General features: G+C 32.4%; 2 protein-coding genes across 4 annotated transcripts; one reads left to right on the forward strand and one right to left on the reverse strand.

Annotated features, from left to right (window-relative positions):
* The first annotated feature begins 190 nt into the window (after positions 1 to 190).
* LOC128397312 (uncharacterized protein DDB_G0271670-like) lies at positions 191 to 7,982 on the forward strand. Of its 2 annotated transcripts, XM_053358027.1 has the most exons (5): positions 191 to 3,794; positions 5,197 to 5,365; positions 5,546 to 5,980; positions 7,405 to 7,466; positions 7,822 to 7,982. In XM_053358027.1, the coding sequence occupies exons 1-5, from the start codon at positions 2,894 to 2,896 to the stop codon at positions 7,872 to 7,874; spliced, it is 1,620 nt and encodes a 539-aa protein (XP_053214002.1). In that variant the 5' UTR covers positions 191 to 2,893; the 3' UTR covers positions 7,875 to 7,982. The 2 variants fall into 2 exon arrangements, with proteins under 2 accessions (XP_053214002.1, XP_053214003.1); XM_053358028.1 differs by lacking the exon at positions 7,405 to 7,466.
* A 3,448-nt stretch (positions 7,983 to 11,430) lies between these two features.
* Positions 11,431 to 17,873, reverse strand: LOC128397227 (chitin deacetylase 1-like). Of its 2 annotated transcripts, XM_053357925.1 has the most exons (5): positions 17,440 to 17,873; positions 16,015 to 16,236; positions 13,028 to 13,640; positions 12,840 to 12,959; positions 11,431 to 12,763 (listed from the first exon to the last, which is right to left on the reverse strand). In XM_053357925.1, exons 2-5 carry the CDS (start codon positions 16,064 to 16,066, stop codon positions 11,587 to 11,589), a joined length of 1,962 nt encoding a protein of 653 aa, XP_053213900.1. In that variant the 5' UTR covers positions 16,067 to 16,236; positions 17,440 to 17,873; the 3' UTR covers positions 11,431 to 11,586. The 2 variants fall into 2 exon arrangements, with proteins under 2 accessions (XP_053213900.1, XP_053213899.1); XM_053357924.1 differs by lacking the exon at positions 17,440 to 17,873 and having other exon boundaries at positions 16,015 to 17,159.
* Between the last annotated feature and the right edge of the window lie 73 nt (positions 17,874 to 17,946).

Here is a 17,946-nt window from a genome sequence, read left to right on the forward strand (position 1 = left end):
GATGGAGTTAAATGAAAAGTAAATGAAGCTTTGAAAAATGCGATGATTTAAATTGTTTTTATTGCAACAATTAACATGGTCAATGGTTCGTGAATCTAATTTACTGGACCGGATTTGAGAGATCTGGTCATCTGAAAGATGCCCACTGGCCGTTAATTGTCTTGCCTTCCAAATTGATCCATTGAACAATCAAAAAAGTTAACAATTTCATTCGTTCTGCTACAATTGAATGAATCTTTTACCAGCTGACTGAGAATTGTGATTGCAACTTTGATTGTTGTTAGTAAAATGATTTAGATGAAACCTGTTGGGTAAATTGAGACCTTTTAACAACTCGAGATGTTAAATTGATTCGGTTGATGACACAGAGAGTGGGCGATTATGTTGATGGGTCAAATGTTGACCTTTGTAAGTTGTTGATCTAACGCACGAGTCGAAAAAGTTTTTCTCTTCCCTTAAATTGTTCATCTTAATTGTTTCCCTTGTGAAATGAATCTTCTCAACAATCTATATATTCACAAATCATAAATCGTTGAAACGGTTTCGAATTGTTTTCACTTAATTGACCTCAATCACTTGAGAATGACCCTTCACCTAATTGTCTTTCACACTGACCCCTTTTACCAGAAGTCAAAACATGATTGTCACTCGACTAACAATCTAATTTACCCTGAGGCTAAAATCATTTCTCTCTTTTTTCTTGCTAAACAATTTAAACTTTTATCACTTTACCTCTCATTCATAAATTGAAACAATTAACTTGATTACACCGACAATCAATGATCAATTGTTTCCTTAACTATTGATACATTTTCTTGCAATCAAATTGGATTGGTAATCATTAATCTAAATGATTAACCAATTCACTTAGATTTTGCTTGTTGATGTTTTGTTATCCGTTAAATCAATTAACTGGATTAATTAAAGTTTCCCGTGAATTAGAATCAAAAATATCTGATTAACGAAGGATTTTGTTATTTAAATAAAAGTCTCTAATTACGAAATAGATTCATTGTATTTCACAATCAGTGAACAATTTAGATGATTGTTGATTCTAAATAACGATAATTACTCAACTTCTAATTACATTTAGAGTAAGAGAGCAAAAAAGTTGTGGGTGGAAAGTTAAATTAATATCAACAATCAAATTAAAAGGGTTAACTAGTTAAAGATTTGAAAACAAAATTTTGGGCTCAATCCATTTGGAGTTGATAATTATCATGATTAAGTTAATAATGATTGTGAAAATAATGTCAATTAAATCAATTGTTTCTAAGTTTAGATTAAATCATCGGCGGAAGTTAAGAGTTGACATTTTGTTAACAAAGTTACAAATGTTTGACAACAATTATAATTACGTTAACAGTTACACCGAGATTTGAACAATCATCGCCTACGTTAAACATGATTAAGACAAAGACGTAAACATGATTAAGAAATGATGTAAGTGAGAAGTGAGAGAGATGAGAAAGAGCAAAGGAAAACATTGATAATCAATTGATTAGTTGAAATCGATGATCAATGAATTTGATTCTCAATTAGAGAGAAGAGGTTGTTATATCTTCTCAATAAGATAATCAATTGATAAGAATTGAAATGTTAATAATTTTGAAAGAAGGAATCAAATGAACACAGAATCGAAGTCGAAAAAAAAATCAACTTCTAAAAATACTTATTAGAACTTTTAGAAAAACAACAAAAACAAGTTCGAGAAACTGACATTTGCTAACAAACGTCAGCACTTTTCAGGTTAACAACTTTGCCCTTTTCCTCCTCCACCTCCTCCATCACCACCCACCCCACTCTGAGTGCTGATGTTTTGTCAACAAAAAGGTTCCACTGTGAGTTAAATATTATGTTTCAGTTCAACTCACCCGATAGATAAATTGAACGAAACAATTAATCAAGATTTAAAGTGATTTGTGTGATTTAGTAAAGTTTGTTGGCCAAGAAGGAGAAAAAAATTCTCGTCGATTACAAATTAATCATTAGTTAAATGACAATTATTACTGATGATGTTTTAAGAGCATCTCTAAGTTTCTCTCTCTCTCTTTTCTCAAATCGTTTTCACTTTTCATCCTAATCATCTTCATCCCTCATCCTCATCCTGAGCCTTTTAATCCCTAATAACATTTAATTGATAATCACTCTGTTAACAATATGATTACATGAATTATTTTGTCTTTATTTCAATTGTTTCTCTATCAGTTCTTATAATGATAATGAAGATAATAAAGATGAGGATGAGGATGAAGATGAAGATGATCATTATGATTTCATCCTTATTACCCTTCGGGTTAGTGAAGAAAGAAAGAAAGAAAGAGAGAGAGAGAGAAAGACAGTAAAGTGATGATAACGAGAAGAAGAAAACTGAATGAAAGAAAGAGCGAGAGATATGCGAAAGTAAAACGAAAGAAGAAAAAAGAAAGAGAATTTGAAAGAAGATGAAGATGATGAGAGAAGGGGATGGAGAGGAAAACGAATCCCGCCCTAATCATATGAGATGAGCTTTTCTTGTACTTTTGAGCTGAGCTTGGGGGGTCATCATCATCATCATCATATAGATAGAAAAAGAAGATGAAAGAGAGAGAGAGAGAGAGAGCAGACATCTGAAGGGAGCAAGAAAAAAGAAGAGAAAATGTTGAAGAAAAAATAGTTTCCATCGAAATCGAATATTGTGCACTTTTCTTATTCATATTATTGTATTTGTACGAATTTCGATTTATTGGTTCATTTTGGTCCATTCATGTTACGAAAAATTTATTTCTCTTTGTGGCATTTTTATCAGTCTTGGTCAACCTCTTGTTCGTGTCCATCATCATTCAATTACTATCGTCGTAATATAACATAACTAAATTGTTTGTTTTTTAAATCGTTTCCAATTTAAAAAACTATGAACTTTATTAATTTACTTTTACTTATGAGGCCTTACCGGTTAAAACAATCAAACAACATTTACCCAAGTAAACATAATAATTATTATATAATTTTATTACTGTACAATCTTGTTAATCTAATGCTTCTGGCCTCAGGTCAAAGTCTTGGCTATTCCTATCAATTGTCATCACCATCATCATCATCATCATCAACAATCAACGATAATAGTAGTAATAATAATGAACAAAAGTGTCCCGAAGGTCCACCAAGTCAATGGGAATCTGTGTTAGATGCCGCTTCCAAGGCCTATCTCGCTCCGATCGTGTTTAACGGGTACTTACTTTCACTATCTGAGGATTATGGGGGTAAAATTGCGGCCACTTTCCGTGTTCGTAAATCAATTAAAAACATCGGAGTGACACCTGAATTTGGTTCCGGTACAGTTCCGGTTAACCTAATATCCGGTTCCCAAGTAACACTTTACTTTATCCGAAGTAAACAAGGTAAATCAATTCCACCCTATTGTCCAGTTCACCTTAATGAAACTTCAATTGGACAATTAAGACCTGGTCAGCGATACATTGTCTTTGCATCATCACCTTTAACCTCACTCATTGATCTGCAAAAACAACAATTTGCTGATAGTGATTGTGAATATAACAATTTAAGGACGTCAACTCAGTCATTTTCATCATCCTCCTCATCATCAATGTCATCAAGTGATGACTCAAACAGTCACGGTCATTCATATAGTCCATCATCATCCTCATCATCCTCATCTTCATCTTCATCCTCCCCCACATCAACCTCATCTTCCTCATTGTGTATAAATTATTTGAACGCGTTCACCTCACCTGAGCTTCACAATAAGCGATCAGCAAGAGCTGTTAGGAAAATTTTATCTAATCCCGATTGGGGTAAGTAATTATTACACTGATTATCCTCCCAAAATAATTAACTGTTGTTTTCACTTAACAATCAACCCAAATCATAAATAACTTTCTCTAAGAAGATTATGACTTTTATCTTCATCTTTCATCATCTTCCTCTTATTATTATACTCTATTATTATTACAACTACTTTCTACCACCACCATCAACATAATCATCCTCATCCTCATCATCACCGCCACCGCCATCATATTCACTCACTTACTATTTACAACAATACAGTTACAATTAGTTAAATTGCGATTATTTAAAGTAATAACTTTCACTGAGAGTCTTTTTCACTCAACTCAATTGAAAATCCTTGATTCCAAATAAATTGAATCATAAATTGTCGTCGTCTTCATGTGTATTATGGTCAAATTGTCTGAATAAATCTTGTGGAAAGCATTACAATTTATCTGTGAAAATTTTCTGGGTGTTTGCCTACAACCCATATTCATGGGGATGAAGATGAAGATCATGTTGTTGTTGTTGTTGATTCTGAGCTGAGAATGAAAAAGTTTAATGAAAAAAATATAACAGTAAAAGAGATGAAGTTGGCCAAGAAGATGAAGATGAAAGTGTACATTAGGGAGTCGAAAAGATGAAGTAGGAGATGATGATGATAATGAAGATGAAGATGAAGGATGGATGAGAGAAGGAAGATTTTTTTTTTCTTAGGTTTTTAGAGTTTGAGTTTTAAGAGAAGGAAAAAAAATTCCTTTTCCTTAACTTATTTTTCTTCTTTCTTTTTGATCTTCTTTTTTTTTCTCTAACACATAGAAAGAGAAAAAGAAAGGAAGATGAAGATGATGATGGTGATGATGAGGATGTTCATCTGCTATTTTTACCTCGCAAATGAGTCGGATGTTGATGAGGATAAAGTTGTTCAAGATGAAGAAGTAGACAAGAGCCTGGAAAATGATGAACCCAGAAGAAGATGATGATGATAAGGATGTTAGACTGATTCGAGAGTCAAAAAGAAAGACTCTCTCTCTCCCTTCATCCCTTCATTTTTCTCTCACTCTCTATCTCTCTCCTTGGGAGTGAGAAAAAAAGTGATAACTGGGATTGAGTTAAAAGTGATTAAATCATCACCTAATTTAAACTAATCTCTTTCTTTTCACCACTTTCTTTTTCTCTTTCCTTTATTTTCAACACATCGTCCGTGCAATGGTCATCATCCACTCATCTTCCTCTCTCTCTCTCATTCATCTTCCTCTCTTCTTTCCTTCTCTCATCCACTCACCTCCCTCCATCCTCTCACTTACTCTCTCTCTCTCTCTCTCTTGCTCTCCCGTCTCTTCACCTTTCATTTGACTGGACCCCCGGATGGACCTTTACCTGTGACTCTCTATTATTATTTTGACAATTACCTCTAACCATCAGCCCGAGCACCGGAAGTGCAAGGTCTTAATGGTGATCTAAGGATTCAATCAAAGAGTAGGTTGCGACTGAAATGCAGAGTGAACGGTAATCCTTCACCTTGGATTAAATGGTTTAAAAATGGTAAAAGATTGAAAAGCAAAGGACGAATTAGTATTAGACATTTAAGAAGGTAAGTTTCGAGGATACTTTGTGTCCATTGTGTTGATTGTCCATAAATAACAACAACAATAATAAGTAATCATCATAATCAAATTGTGTTAATCTTTTACCTTTTTTTCTTCCTTTGTTATTGTTACTTTTATTCTTATTCTTTTTCTTTCTTTTTCTCTTTCTTTTTTTTCGCAAAAAGGGATAATTCACTATTAGAGATTAAACCAGTTCTTCCAGTGGACACTGGATACTATGAATGTCGAGCGATGAATGTAATCGCTCGAGAACCGTCCATTGGTAAAGTTCGTGTTATTGTTAGTTCATTAAACCAAAATGGTACAACATCTTCATCTCCATCATCCTCATCCTCATCATCGCCATCGTCACATTCAAATAACAAGGATACATCAACACCTCAACATAATTCACAATTCACATCGTATCCGTCGTCTTCCCTCTCGTCATCATCTTCGTCATCACCGCAATCACCTCATTCACCTTCATCATCAACACCAACCTCAGACTCAACATCCAACCCTTGGCACGCTAAAGGTCGGCCTTGTCCACACAATGCTTATTGTCTCAATGGAGGAACTTGTACTTTCTACGAGAGTGTCGGTGAATATGCTTGCCAGTAAGTTATTATCTCTTTCTCTTCTTTCTTTTTTTCTCACTTTTCTTCTTTCATATCTTCTCTCTCTCTCTCTACCCTCTTTATCTTCCTACACTCGAATATTGTCTTCTTTTTTCTTCATCTTCTCATTTTTACTTGAACCTGGAGCCTCCCGCTGTGCTGACTGCCGTTCAACCTAAGGTCGGCCTTTTTATAGTGTACACTTATCTTCTCTCTCTCTCTCTCTCACTCACTCTTTATGATGAAGTAGGAGATGATGATGATGAGAGTAAAAAAAAAGATGAAAGAAGGAGAAAGCTTTTTGTATTTGCCATTACAATGTCTTTTATTTTTTTCTTCGTTTTCCCGTTAATTCTGTGTGAACCTGAAAAAAGAAGAGAAGTTTTTTTCTTCCTTTCTTTACCTTTCTTTTGACCTACCAAAGAGAAATAGATCTAATTGAGTCGAGGCCACACGGATAGTTGGGCTTCAGGTCAGTTTTAGGTTGGGCTTGGCCAGGCCAACTAACCATTTACTTTACCTTATAAATATATCGCTTATAAGCGGTGCTAAAGTAAAAAGGGGTCTTCTCTCTCTCTCTCTCTCTCTCTCTCTCTCTCTCTCTCTCTCTCTCGTTCTCTCTCTGTATCTTCATCATCATTATCATCAACAACATCATCATCTTCTTCTTCTTCTTTCTTCTTCTTCCTCTCATTCTTTCTTCATCATCATATTATTATTTTCTTTGAGTCTTATCACTTTGATAAAATACAATAAAGGTAACACTGAACCAGGTTGACCATGTATGTTGTTGTTGTTGTTGTTATTGACCAATGGTCCTCAAAGACCAGCCAACGTCTAGAACAACAACAATTCAATATAATAGCAACCACACACAAATAAATATATCAAATACAATCTATCTAATAATGATCAAAATTAACTAAAACAGTAGAAACCATATTGATGGATGACCAAAGTCCGGTTTTCACTCATCTGACCTCACCCTAAAAAATGAACCAATAACAGTTCAATTTACTTTCTCATTCCTGGTTCATTAACTACATTTAACTTGCTCTTTATCAATTATCATAATTATCCTCTAATATATTACAGAAACCATGTTGTTTAGTTGTTGTTGTTGTTGATTAAAATGAAGATGATGTAGTTGTCATCTTTTCTTGATACATCTTCATTATCATCATCATCATCATCATCATCATTATCTTGTATGTTATTAGTTTCCTTTTCGTTCTGACGTGCCTATCATTTTGTGCCTTTGTTTTGGTCTCTCAACGATTTTCATTTAAATTCATCTTCCAATGTTATTCATTTCTACCAAGGTTCCTCTTGCTCTCTGTTAACCTTACCTTTGCCCTCTGACCCCTCTGGACATCATCATATCTAATTAAATTGTACTTATTTTGTTCATAACCTTTTTTCAGATGCGCTGAGGGATTTAGGGGCCATCGTTGTGAGAGCAAGCACGTTTTTCCTCTTCTGGGATGTATGTTGTTTCTTAATTAAACAATTAATTGATTAATTGATTATTTATTTCGCTTACTTGCTCTCTAACTTATTATCTAATTTGATTCTCTAACTCCGTCAACAATTAACTTAATTTCTTCCCTCATACAATTAACTTTATTTCTGCTTCGCATTTACTTTCGCTTCTTGTTTACATTATCCGGGTTTTCACTTTTAACGGTTCATGGTTTTAACTTGTGTTGTGATTAATTACAATTAATTGATTGTTTACTTTTTTATTAATCCTTCTCTCTCTCTCTCTTTCTTTTTCTTAATTGTTTCAATCTTTGTTAAATCGATTTAATTACAATTAATTTCTTCTTCTCTTCTCTCAGCTGTGCAGAAGGATTCATGGGGCTTCGATGCAATTTCAAAAACGCTTCAGTAAAAGATCGAAGATCTGGTTAATTAATTTGATGGAATATTAATTATTAACTAAGCAATTTCTTCGTATATTTGTGGAAATTTATGAGAAATAAATTGTTTCAAATTGAGATTAATTTAGGACGAAAAACGGAAACGGAACCGATGTCGAACACAAAAATATATATTATATTGGAATAGAAGGAGAAAAATCTCAAATTTTTTTTTCTCCTTCTCTTTTTCTTATATATAATTTACAAATTATTAATTAGCCAAAAGAATAATTATAATTATGGATAAGAACAAAAATCTATTCTAATTCTAATCCATTTCTAATTAATTTCCTCATCATTTCCATCTCTCTCTCTCTCTCTCTTCATCATCCTTGAATCCAAATCAACTAAAATATTCAAGTTACTCAAAAATCTCATTGATCAACTGATCACTTTTTTTGTCTCATTCTCGTTACCAAAATTGTTTTAATTAATTAATTGGCCGATTGATTAATTATGTTCAAAAAAAGAGCTACTTTTACCTGTAAACTTTTGGCTTGTTGCACTTTTCATTATTTGCTGACCTCAACCTTAACCTCAACACGCGTTCAACACGTTGCCAACACTGACACACATGCAGATAAATATGTTTCCCTTACTTTCCCCATGAAACATGAACATTGAGGTTAATTAACCAACAATTAACAATTCGTACAAAAATTGATTGTTCACTCGAGTCAACGGCTTTTCAATCGTGTTACCAATCATCGAAATTTTTTTTCCTCCTCTAACAATTGATCTTCACGATCAATTCATCTTACATCCTCTTCCTCATCCTCATCCTCATCTCCATCCACCCACTTCCTCTTCCTCTTTCAACCCAATTCTCTCTCTCTCTCTCTCTTTTTTCAATTATTATTCTAAGATGTCCAAGTCGCCATCACCATCTTAAAGTTGATAATAAAAATATAAACTAAATTACCATTGGAAAAAAAATCAACAACAATTTAAAGTTGATTGTTAATCAAATTGTCTCTGACCTTTTTTTTTATTGCTACCAAATAAATTGATTATTACATTGGGTTAATGTGTTGGATTTTCATTGTAACAAATGAGATGTAAGTGAAATGTGGTTACACTTGATTGTTGTTAGTGTTTGATTAGTCCAACAATTTAATCATAATCCTCCTTATAGGCATGATTAATTGCTAATTTAATGATTGTGAAAACACCAAATACAAAGCAGGACAATATTGCAATCAACAGGATTAACGGAATGAAGCCAATCAGGGTGTCCGATGTTGATGGACATTTAATTGTCCCATGAGTTGATGGACACTGTTGATGATGTGAATGATTACTTGATGATGAGAATGAGTAGTTTGTTGATTTATCATCGTAATTAATTGATGATGATTGCTGTTGATTATCGGTGATAATCCGTCGCTTTATTTCAAAATCATTTGAATTGTCAGTTGTTGTTGTTGATTCGGATTTTGATGTATTCATATTGCGTTGGTGATTGTTACTCTTTGATTGATGTTTGATTTTCATCACTATTTAATTGATTGACAAGATGATTAAGCAATTGATTTACAAGTAACAGATAAATAAACAATATACCTTGATGACAATTTAATTGATTAACTTGAAACCCAAAAACAAAATCAACAATTGATGCTCTTTCTCAATCAACCCAATTTGGATTGTGCAAGAGTTTATATTGATCCGTCAATGGACAAAGATGAGGATGAAGATGAGGATGAAGATGAAGATGAAGAGGATGCTGAAGACTCTGAGGATGCTCAGAAAATTATCAAATTTGATTGAAGTTTTCATCAGATTTAAATCTTCATGTGAACACATTTATGGTTATTGATTTAAAATTTTTCTCGAGCGATTTTTTTTCCAACTGAGATGCTGTTTAATTGTTATGGTTAATTGTTGGGATTAACATTTACAATTTACTGATCTAAATTTGTCGAATCATTTGTTCAATTGTTATTAATTGTTATTTTCTTTCACCATTGAGAATTAAAATCAAATTAACCCAATTCTCTGATTCTTTTCATTGAGTTTTCCTTTGTTGTTGTAATTACAATTGATAACTAATTGTTATATTCCCATAAAATGAAATTACTTTTAATTGTTGTTGTTAAATGTGTAAAATTTGATTAATTTTGTAACAATTTAGGATTAGTTGTTTTTAGTTGTTCATTGATTATGTTTAACTTTTTTCTCGACTATTTGTGATTAAATATTATTACTTTTTGATTATCACTTTAATTGTGATGAAGATTAAGTTAAATCATCTAAACTATAATCAGCAAGTTGATTGTTGTAATAGTGAGGAAACTGAATCTCGATGGAAACCAGTCTGGCCAAGAATTAATTGTTTCGATTGTTTTAATTGTTGCTACTTTTTGTATCTATTGTTCACCAATGGTCGCCATAAGAACATGGAAAAGGATCTAAAGTCTAATCACCGGCGGCGATTATTTAATTACGATAATCAACCAAACTCTTTCCGGCTCAATATTCAATTGAATAAATTTTCCACAAGCTCTTTAAATTGTTCTGCAGATGATGATGGATACAATTAATTTCACAGTAAATTGATATCATAATCCACCTTTGTATCCTTTTCGGCAAAGCCCATTGAGAACAATGTAACAAATAAAATCTCAGTTAATTTGATTCAACAAGAGTAATTGTTACTTTAGTAATTAACCAAATTTATCCTTAATCTTTTAATTGCCCCTTATACTTGATATATTTGCTATTACATAGATGGTTTAGTAACTGTAACATTTAAATCAATCGTAAGAAATAGTGAAAGTTTTTTGCAAGAAAAAAGTCTTCAAGTGATTTCGCTTTATTTTTGATAATTAAGTTTTTTGTTTTCGACTCGAAACATTTTCAGTCGACAAAATTTTAGAACTTTTTTGGCTCCACCTATGGGTGATTTAGAAAATCTTTGTTCAGTCGCATCGAATGTGTAATTTTACCTCATCTTGGACCGTTATGGACGCGACGAAAGTGAAGAAGAAAAAATTCGTTCAAGCAAGGGAATATGAAGCTTCGAAAACTTTAAGATGCTTCAAATTTTCGCAATACGAGCGTTTGAATCTTTCGCAAGCGAGAAAGCGCGAAATTCGAAATCTCAGTGGGAAAATTTTCCATTCGAAATCGAAATTGTTCATATATTTCGAATTTGGAGAGAAAATGAGTGACATTTTCTTTCGTTTGTTATTTTTAATTAATTCATTTTTCTTTTTTCACAAAAACGTTCCGTTCAGACTCGTTATGGTGTTATCGAAAACACCATTAACCTGAATAATCAGAGAGTCGTATAGATCAAGAGTACTATTAATAATCACGATTCGACATTGAAATTAATTCAGTTCTAATTTTATCGGAATTAGTTCTAATTGCTAGGAGAACACAATTGTTTAGGTTGTGTTTCAAGTCTTGTATGCTCTTGATAAATGCTAATTGTTACAACACATGGAAATTTAAATCCAAAATTACAAATTGTAAATCTAACCATTGATTTAGTTGAGATTTAAAATAAAACTAAATAATGAATTTAGTAAAAAAAGGTTGACAATTTTAATTGATTAAATGATTAATTATGAAAAAATGATAACTAATCAGTAATGTATCAAAATGAAAGGTACAAAAAGTTAATTATCAAAGATTTAGAGTGATGATAAATTTTTGACGATAATTTAATGGTTTCTTTCAGGATTTAAACTTGTGAATCTGAGCGAGTTGAATTATTTTCATTGGAAATTGACCTTCGGCACCAAGGGCTTCATCAACCAGCGACATTATTGTCTTGAAATTACGAGTCGAACCACCGTGATTACCGTACCATGGATATTGTTGAGGACAAGCGGTTGGATGGCAAACTGGCATGTATCGGGTGTCCGATCGAGAGGCTTCATCGGCTTGAGCTGCTTCGCCGTTTTTGTCAAGATAGTGTTTGAGTACACAAGTGTGGGGACGGTTACAGACTCCGGATGTTGATTTACTTGTGTCCTCACATTTAAGGTTCCAAGTGCCCAAAGGTTGTGGATCTTTCATCCATGAAACTAATTGTTGGAAGGTGACAAAGTGAACGTCTTTGTGATCTTTTAAAATTTTCTCAATGAACTTGTTCAAGGCTCGAACCTTAGTTTTCGAGGTGAACCAGGTAACATGGAAATTAAGTTGGAAAGGAGCGCGATTAGTTGAATAATGACGATTGAAATTGTCCATGAGAAATTCAACAATATCGGAACCATCGTCAGTCTCATCGGCCGAAGGGAAAACACATTGATCTAAATGGTGGCAAGTATTAAATTCATTGAAATATGGATTCAATGGGATCTCCCAAAGTCCAGGGTAAGGTTTGGTTGGACATTTAAGCGGACGGCCAAGGTAAGGTGATGATCGTTTTGATCGGTTTAAAGGCTCTGATCTTTTTTGACGTTGGGGTGTTCCTCCTGGTGGACCACGGCCATTTCGTCCGTCAGTGTTAAGAATATCAGTTCGTCCACCTGATGATCCTTCAGAGGAGCCACTTCCTCCATTATTGTTATTATTATTATTGTTGTTGTTATTGCTTGGATTGTTTGAACAATCAAATGGTTGTCGATGGTCAAAGGTGAAAGGCCAAATGGGAACTGGACTTCGAGGAGCAACAATTGTTGAATCATACATGAGACCAAAATCGTGCATCATTTCAAACATTGGGTCACCTCCAGGCTTAAGGTATGGACCACGAAGTCCAACAATATTGTCTCTGGTCAAAACTCCGTTGGTAGTTACACCGCCGTTGGCAAATTTCAACAGGATCTCTCTCATACCGATAACCTCTTCAGCCCATTGTGAATAATTGGCACGGTCAGTCCACCATGTTTCGGGTGTTCTATGACTAAAAACATAATCAAAAGTATAATGATTAGAAAATTATGAGAATCGATCAAAAAATGAACTAATTAAACACATACGTGATTGAATGAAGTCCAATTTCATGGCCTTGACCAGCGAGCCATTGGATCTCAGCATAATTAGCATATTCGTGGTTAATGAAAAATGTTGATCGGATTCCACATCCATTTGGATTATTTCTGCAAAGAAAACAATTAATTAGTTCTCGATCAATAAAATACCCAATCACTTGTTACACAACAATTACCTTGATTGAGCTGTTGAGTATTTGCCACTGTAGCCTAAGATTTTTTTGTACGTTTCAAAGACGAGCTCATTAACTGCCCCACTGAAACTGAGGAGGACAAACTGTGGCGTTTGTGGAGCGGGAATACCGCCGGGAATTGTTGTACCTTCATCAGTACAGAAACAATTGGGTAATTGGCAAGTTTGCTTATTGCAAACGGTCAGTTTATCTTGATTAGTTGCTGCCTTTTCCTCTGGATCCTCTTCGACTGGACCACAGACCAATGAGGCCGTTTTAAAAGTACAGAATTTTAACTTATCGTCAAAATAAAGTGACGGTGGACAAGCCTGAGAGTAAGCATGGTAAGCACCGCAAAGGTAAAACCTTTTACAGTTACTTGGGTCAGCGTAAAGTCCATCGGATCTTGGACAATTAAAAGGTGACCTGTCGTCATCGTCATCTTCACCTTCTTCAGGCTCATCGGGCTTATTTCGTGAGGGGGATCCTCGCGATGGAGGTGGTGATGGTGTTGAAGATGCTACTGATGAAGATGATGATGGTGATTGTGATCTACGTCCATTGTTTGCTTGACCAAGGGACTGGGGCGCTCGTCGACCTTGACCCAATGTTTCACCTGAAGAATAAAAAAAAGAACCAACAATTAACAATCAAACCTTAACAATTAACTCAACAATCAGGATGAATATAAATCAGTTTTGTGTATTACAATTGAAATCAATTTAATTGTTGAAAGACGGAAATCGGCTAATGATGTTGCTTAATAATCAAATTTAATTAACAACTGATCGTGTTTATTATAAGTATTAATTGATTGTAACTAAACTGGTTTAAAATGAAACGGGAAACACCTAGACGAGATTTAATTGATTATCATCAATGAAATGATTTAATGAAATAAATTAAAACGATAACAATTTGATTTTAGTGTCAACAATTAAGGTAACGATAGTAAATTATGGTTAATCGATAAGTGAATCATTTTAATTTTGATTAAAATTGTATTGATTTAACTTTTACCTTTCCGGAAGTTCAGATTAATTAATTAACCAGATTAAAGATAAATAATTAACAATTTAAACTGTTAACCTAAAAGGTAAAACAAAATTTGATTAATTTCTTGAATTAAAATTTTTGTTGATCTTCAAATGATTAACCTTAATTAAAAGTTGAACTGGATTACAATTAAATTTTATTTAAACTAAATTTAATTTGGCAAATGACTTTTGATCATTAAAATGTCCAATCATTTGATTGTTACGATCAACTAAATTTAAATTGATCAGTTTGACTAAACAATCAGGTGATGATTAAAAAAAAAGGATTCAACTTTTAATCCAAACAATTTAACTTGCTATTTAAATCTTATTTAAATGAAACAATCAATCGGAGGATAATAATCAGATTGATTCAAGAAAATAATAATTTTGATTAATATCTAATTAAGAGCAATAATAATCATGACCTTAAATCAATTGTTAATCGTTGATCAAATGAATTATATGATAACTGAAAATGTTCAATAAGTTTAATGAGCTTAAATTGAGTGATTAACTAAATAGTCTAAAAATACTTAATTGTAGATCAAAGGGATTGTTAATGATAACAATTTAAATAGAGACGAAAAAAAAACGAATTGAAAAATACAAAGTTAATTGTGATTCTAATCAGATTACAGTTACTTTAAAAAGCCAAAAAATAATAATAACGGTAATTGTTGTTCGTGAACAAAATCAACGTTTTGTTAAACAACAATTAACACAAATTTAAACGGAAATTTGGTCACAATCAAAGTAATTAATGAGAGAGAGATACTAATCATCTACAAGTAGCCAATATAATCCGATGTCCATCATGGTTAAGATAATGAATTAGATATGATTAAGTTTCTTCCGTATCATGACAATTTGATTACAATCGGATTAAAGAGATGACAATTGATTAAATAGTCGATTTAATCATAAAGGAAATGTAAATAATAACTAAATCAACGATGAATCAAGTCCGTTGTTAACGCTATTAAATCATTGCGAAGTCTATCAAATCATCAATCCAGATCTAAATCCAAATCCAATCTTATCGAGTCTTATTTTTTTCCTTACAATAATAATAAGATTAATTTACAAGCTTGACAGGTAAACTTAATCGACAGGTAACATGTTATGATTATTGATGATAATTGAATATAATAGTGATTGGGACACGGGCACTTTAATTTTCAGCTCAAATGATCAGATTTCGGGTTAAGGGTAACATGGGTTATGAATGTAGTTTTTTTCTTATCATTTTGTCAAAATTAAAGGAACCGGATTAATATAAATCATTAATCATTGATTTTAGAAGAAGTAAATTGATCAGAAGGATGTTCATTTGAAGATGATTAATAAATCGTAATGATTGTCGCGTATATTTGATTATCATGGTTTTCGGATTTTTTTTGTCTCTTCCCAATAACTTTACACACATGATTAAGTTAATTGGATCTGTTAACTATTAAGAACGTAATTGTTGATGTCTATCGGTTTGTGGATAAGATTAGTAAACTATCAAGGAACAATCAACAAATTGTAAAACAATGGCACCGGTGAAGTCAATCTAATCACATATGAGGAAAATAATCAAAATGATTGATCAAATAAACTCTTGGGAGTGGTAACTATTGTTAGAATTGTTTAAATGTTAATTGTTGTGTTATACTTGAGTGAAAATTGAATACACAAGATGAATAATAAAAGTAGAATGATAATTGTTATAAGACTAATTAAGAAGAGGAACAAAAATTGATGATTAACAGAAAAAAAGGTTAATTAATGTAAAACAAAAACAATTGAAGGAAAAAAACTTTGCAACTCTAATTGTCTCTCATCAGCAATAAGCAATTGACCTCTCAATCAAATCGATGAATGTTTCGAAAAAAATGAGTAAAAAGTAATCAATTTGATTGGAACTAAATTAAATTGATTAAGAAAATTAAGAAAATTAAGACTTACCAATGAACAAAGTGACAATCACAATGAGAATTACGCTTTTGAAATGAATCATCTCTTTGTTGATGATTAGTGATCACTTTTTATAAACAAAGGATTTGATTGTCACAATTGTTTTTTGCTGGATTAATTTGTTGTGTGTTAACTTTGGTTAATCAATTGAATTAATAACAGATTATTTCCTGTTATATTAACGTACAGCCATAGGGTTTTGGTTGCTTAAGGCTAATTAATTAAGTTGAATTAAGTTTCCAGTTGAAAAGATCACAAGAAAAACCAAACAAAAAGGTAAAGTTGATTAGCTTATAATTTGTTTTTCATCAATTTTAACTTTAATTACTATGATTTCTTTGTTGATTAACTTTAAGAAGATGATAGTCACTTTTGTACTAAGAGTTCTGATAGTTTAATGATGATGATGATCTCGTTTTGATGGTGATGATGTTTGGATTGCCGGTTGGTTATAATTAGAGAGATAATTTAAGACAGAAACAATAATTACTAATAAAGATGTTGAAACTTTAATTTTCACTCTGGATTTGGGCAGCAAAGGACAATCAACATTTCACTTGGGACATGATTCAGTTGTACCCAAGAAGAAGACGCAAAGGTAAGTAGATATCATGATGATTTCAAATTGAGAAAAAAAATCAAATCAAGAAGGAGAAAAAGGCGTTCAGAAAATGAGAGAGAGAGAGAGAGAGATTGAAGATGTTTTATAAGAATTTAGTGTAGAATATAAAAAGAGGGCTTCGAACGTGGCTTGTTACCGATAACAGGTAATCGAAATTTAGGTCATGAGATCACTAGTTAATACGACGCCTTCTTCTTCTTCTTCAATTTATCTTCATCTTCTTTCAGTTTCAATTCTACTCTCTCAATAATCTTGTTTCCATCTTAATCCATACAAATACACCATCAGAATTGGAATCATCATCATCATCTTAACCAAATCTCGTAAACATTTCTATTCATCGTAATCTAGGATTAGTTAGTCTCAAGTGAACAATTTCGGTCCGGCCTATGACGAACCTTAATTATTCTTCTCTTTATTTAGATTAGTTTGTCCTAATTTAGATCACTTTTCACTTAATCTAAATTAAGTTAGGTTCATTTGAAGATTTCTAGTTGAATAGTAATATTTTCCACCATTGGAGGTAATCTCACTTTCTTCTCAATCGTTGGTCACGCGGATTTGATTGGATTTCAAGAATTTTTGTTCACTTGGCTGTTAATTTATTACATCAGGTTAATTTCTTGATTAATTACAAAATACTTGAAAAATTTTCCTCGTTTAACTTGATTTTAAACGATGATAATTGTTTCTTTTTTTTACTTTGTGCTTTAATTGTAACGATTCAATAATCGCTCCTTGATTATAGTAGTTAAGGAAAGAATAAGTAATAGTAAAAAGAGTATCATAATTACCATAAAGAAATCAGTGTCTTTGTTTTTCCACTGTGAACCATAGTAACTAAATCATCAAGTTGCAGCAACAGATAAGTGGTTATCCAATCCCAAGGTCGTTGAATGGTTAACATAAGACATAATTTTACATCGTAATTTGAAACCAAAGATGACAAATTCGATTACTCAAAAGATATAGAAAATACTGAGAAAATTTCAGTTAGCTTATTGGAAGAAAAAAATATTAACATAAACAAAGAGAAGAAAAAATTTGATTAATTGGTTAGCAAACATATTCAATCATCTTGGTTACAAATGAGAAGCATTTAGTCAGCTATTGGTGACTTGTCATCGCCGCGAAGTGAAAGAAATTCATTTAAACAAATATAAAAAAGTTAAAAGAGACAAATTAATTAGAAAATCTATAAAAACAAAAGAAAAACAATTAACTTAATCTCTCTCAATTTTTGCGCAAAAAAGAATTTCGAATATTTAAATTGTTCGAAAAGTGTCTCCATCTATCGACCG

Source organism: Panonychus citri, unplaced genomic scaffold (genome assembly GCF_014898815.1).
Source record: "Panonychus citri isolate SS breed McGregor unplaced genomic scaffold, ASM1489881v1 Contig00028, whole genome shotgun sequence".
NCBI classification, from domain to species: domain Eukaryota; kingdom Metazoa; phylum Arthropoda; class Arachnida; order Trombidiformes; family Tetranychidae; genus Panonychus; species Panonychus citri.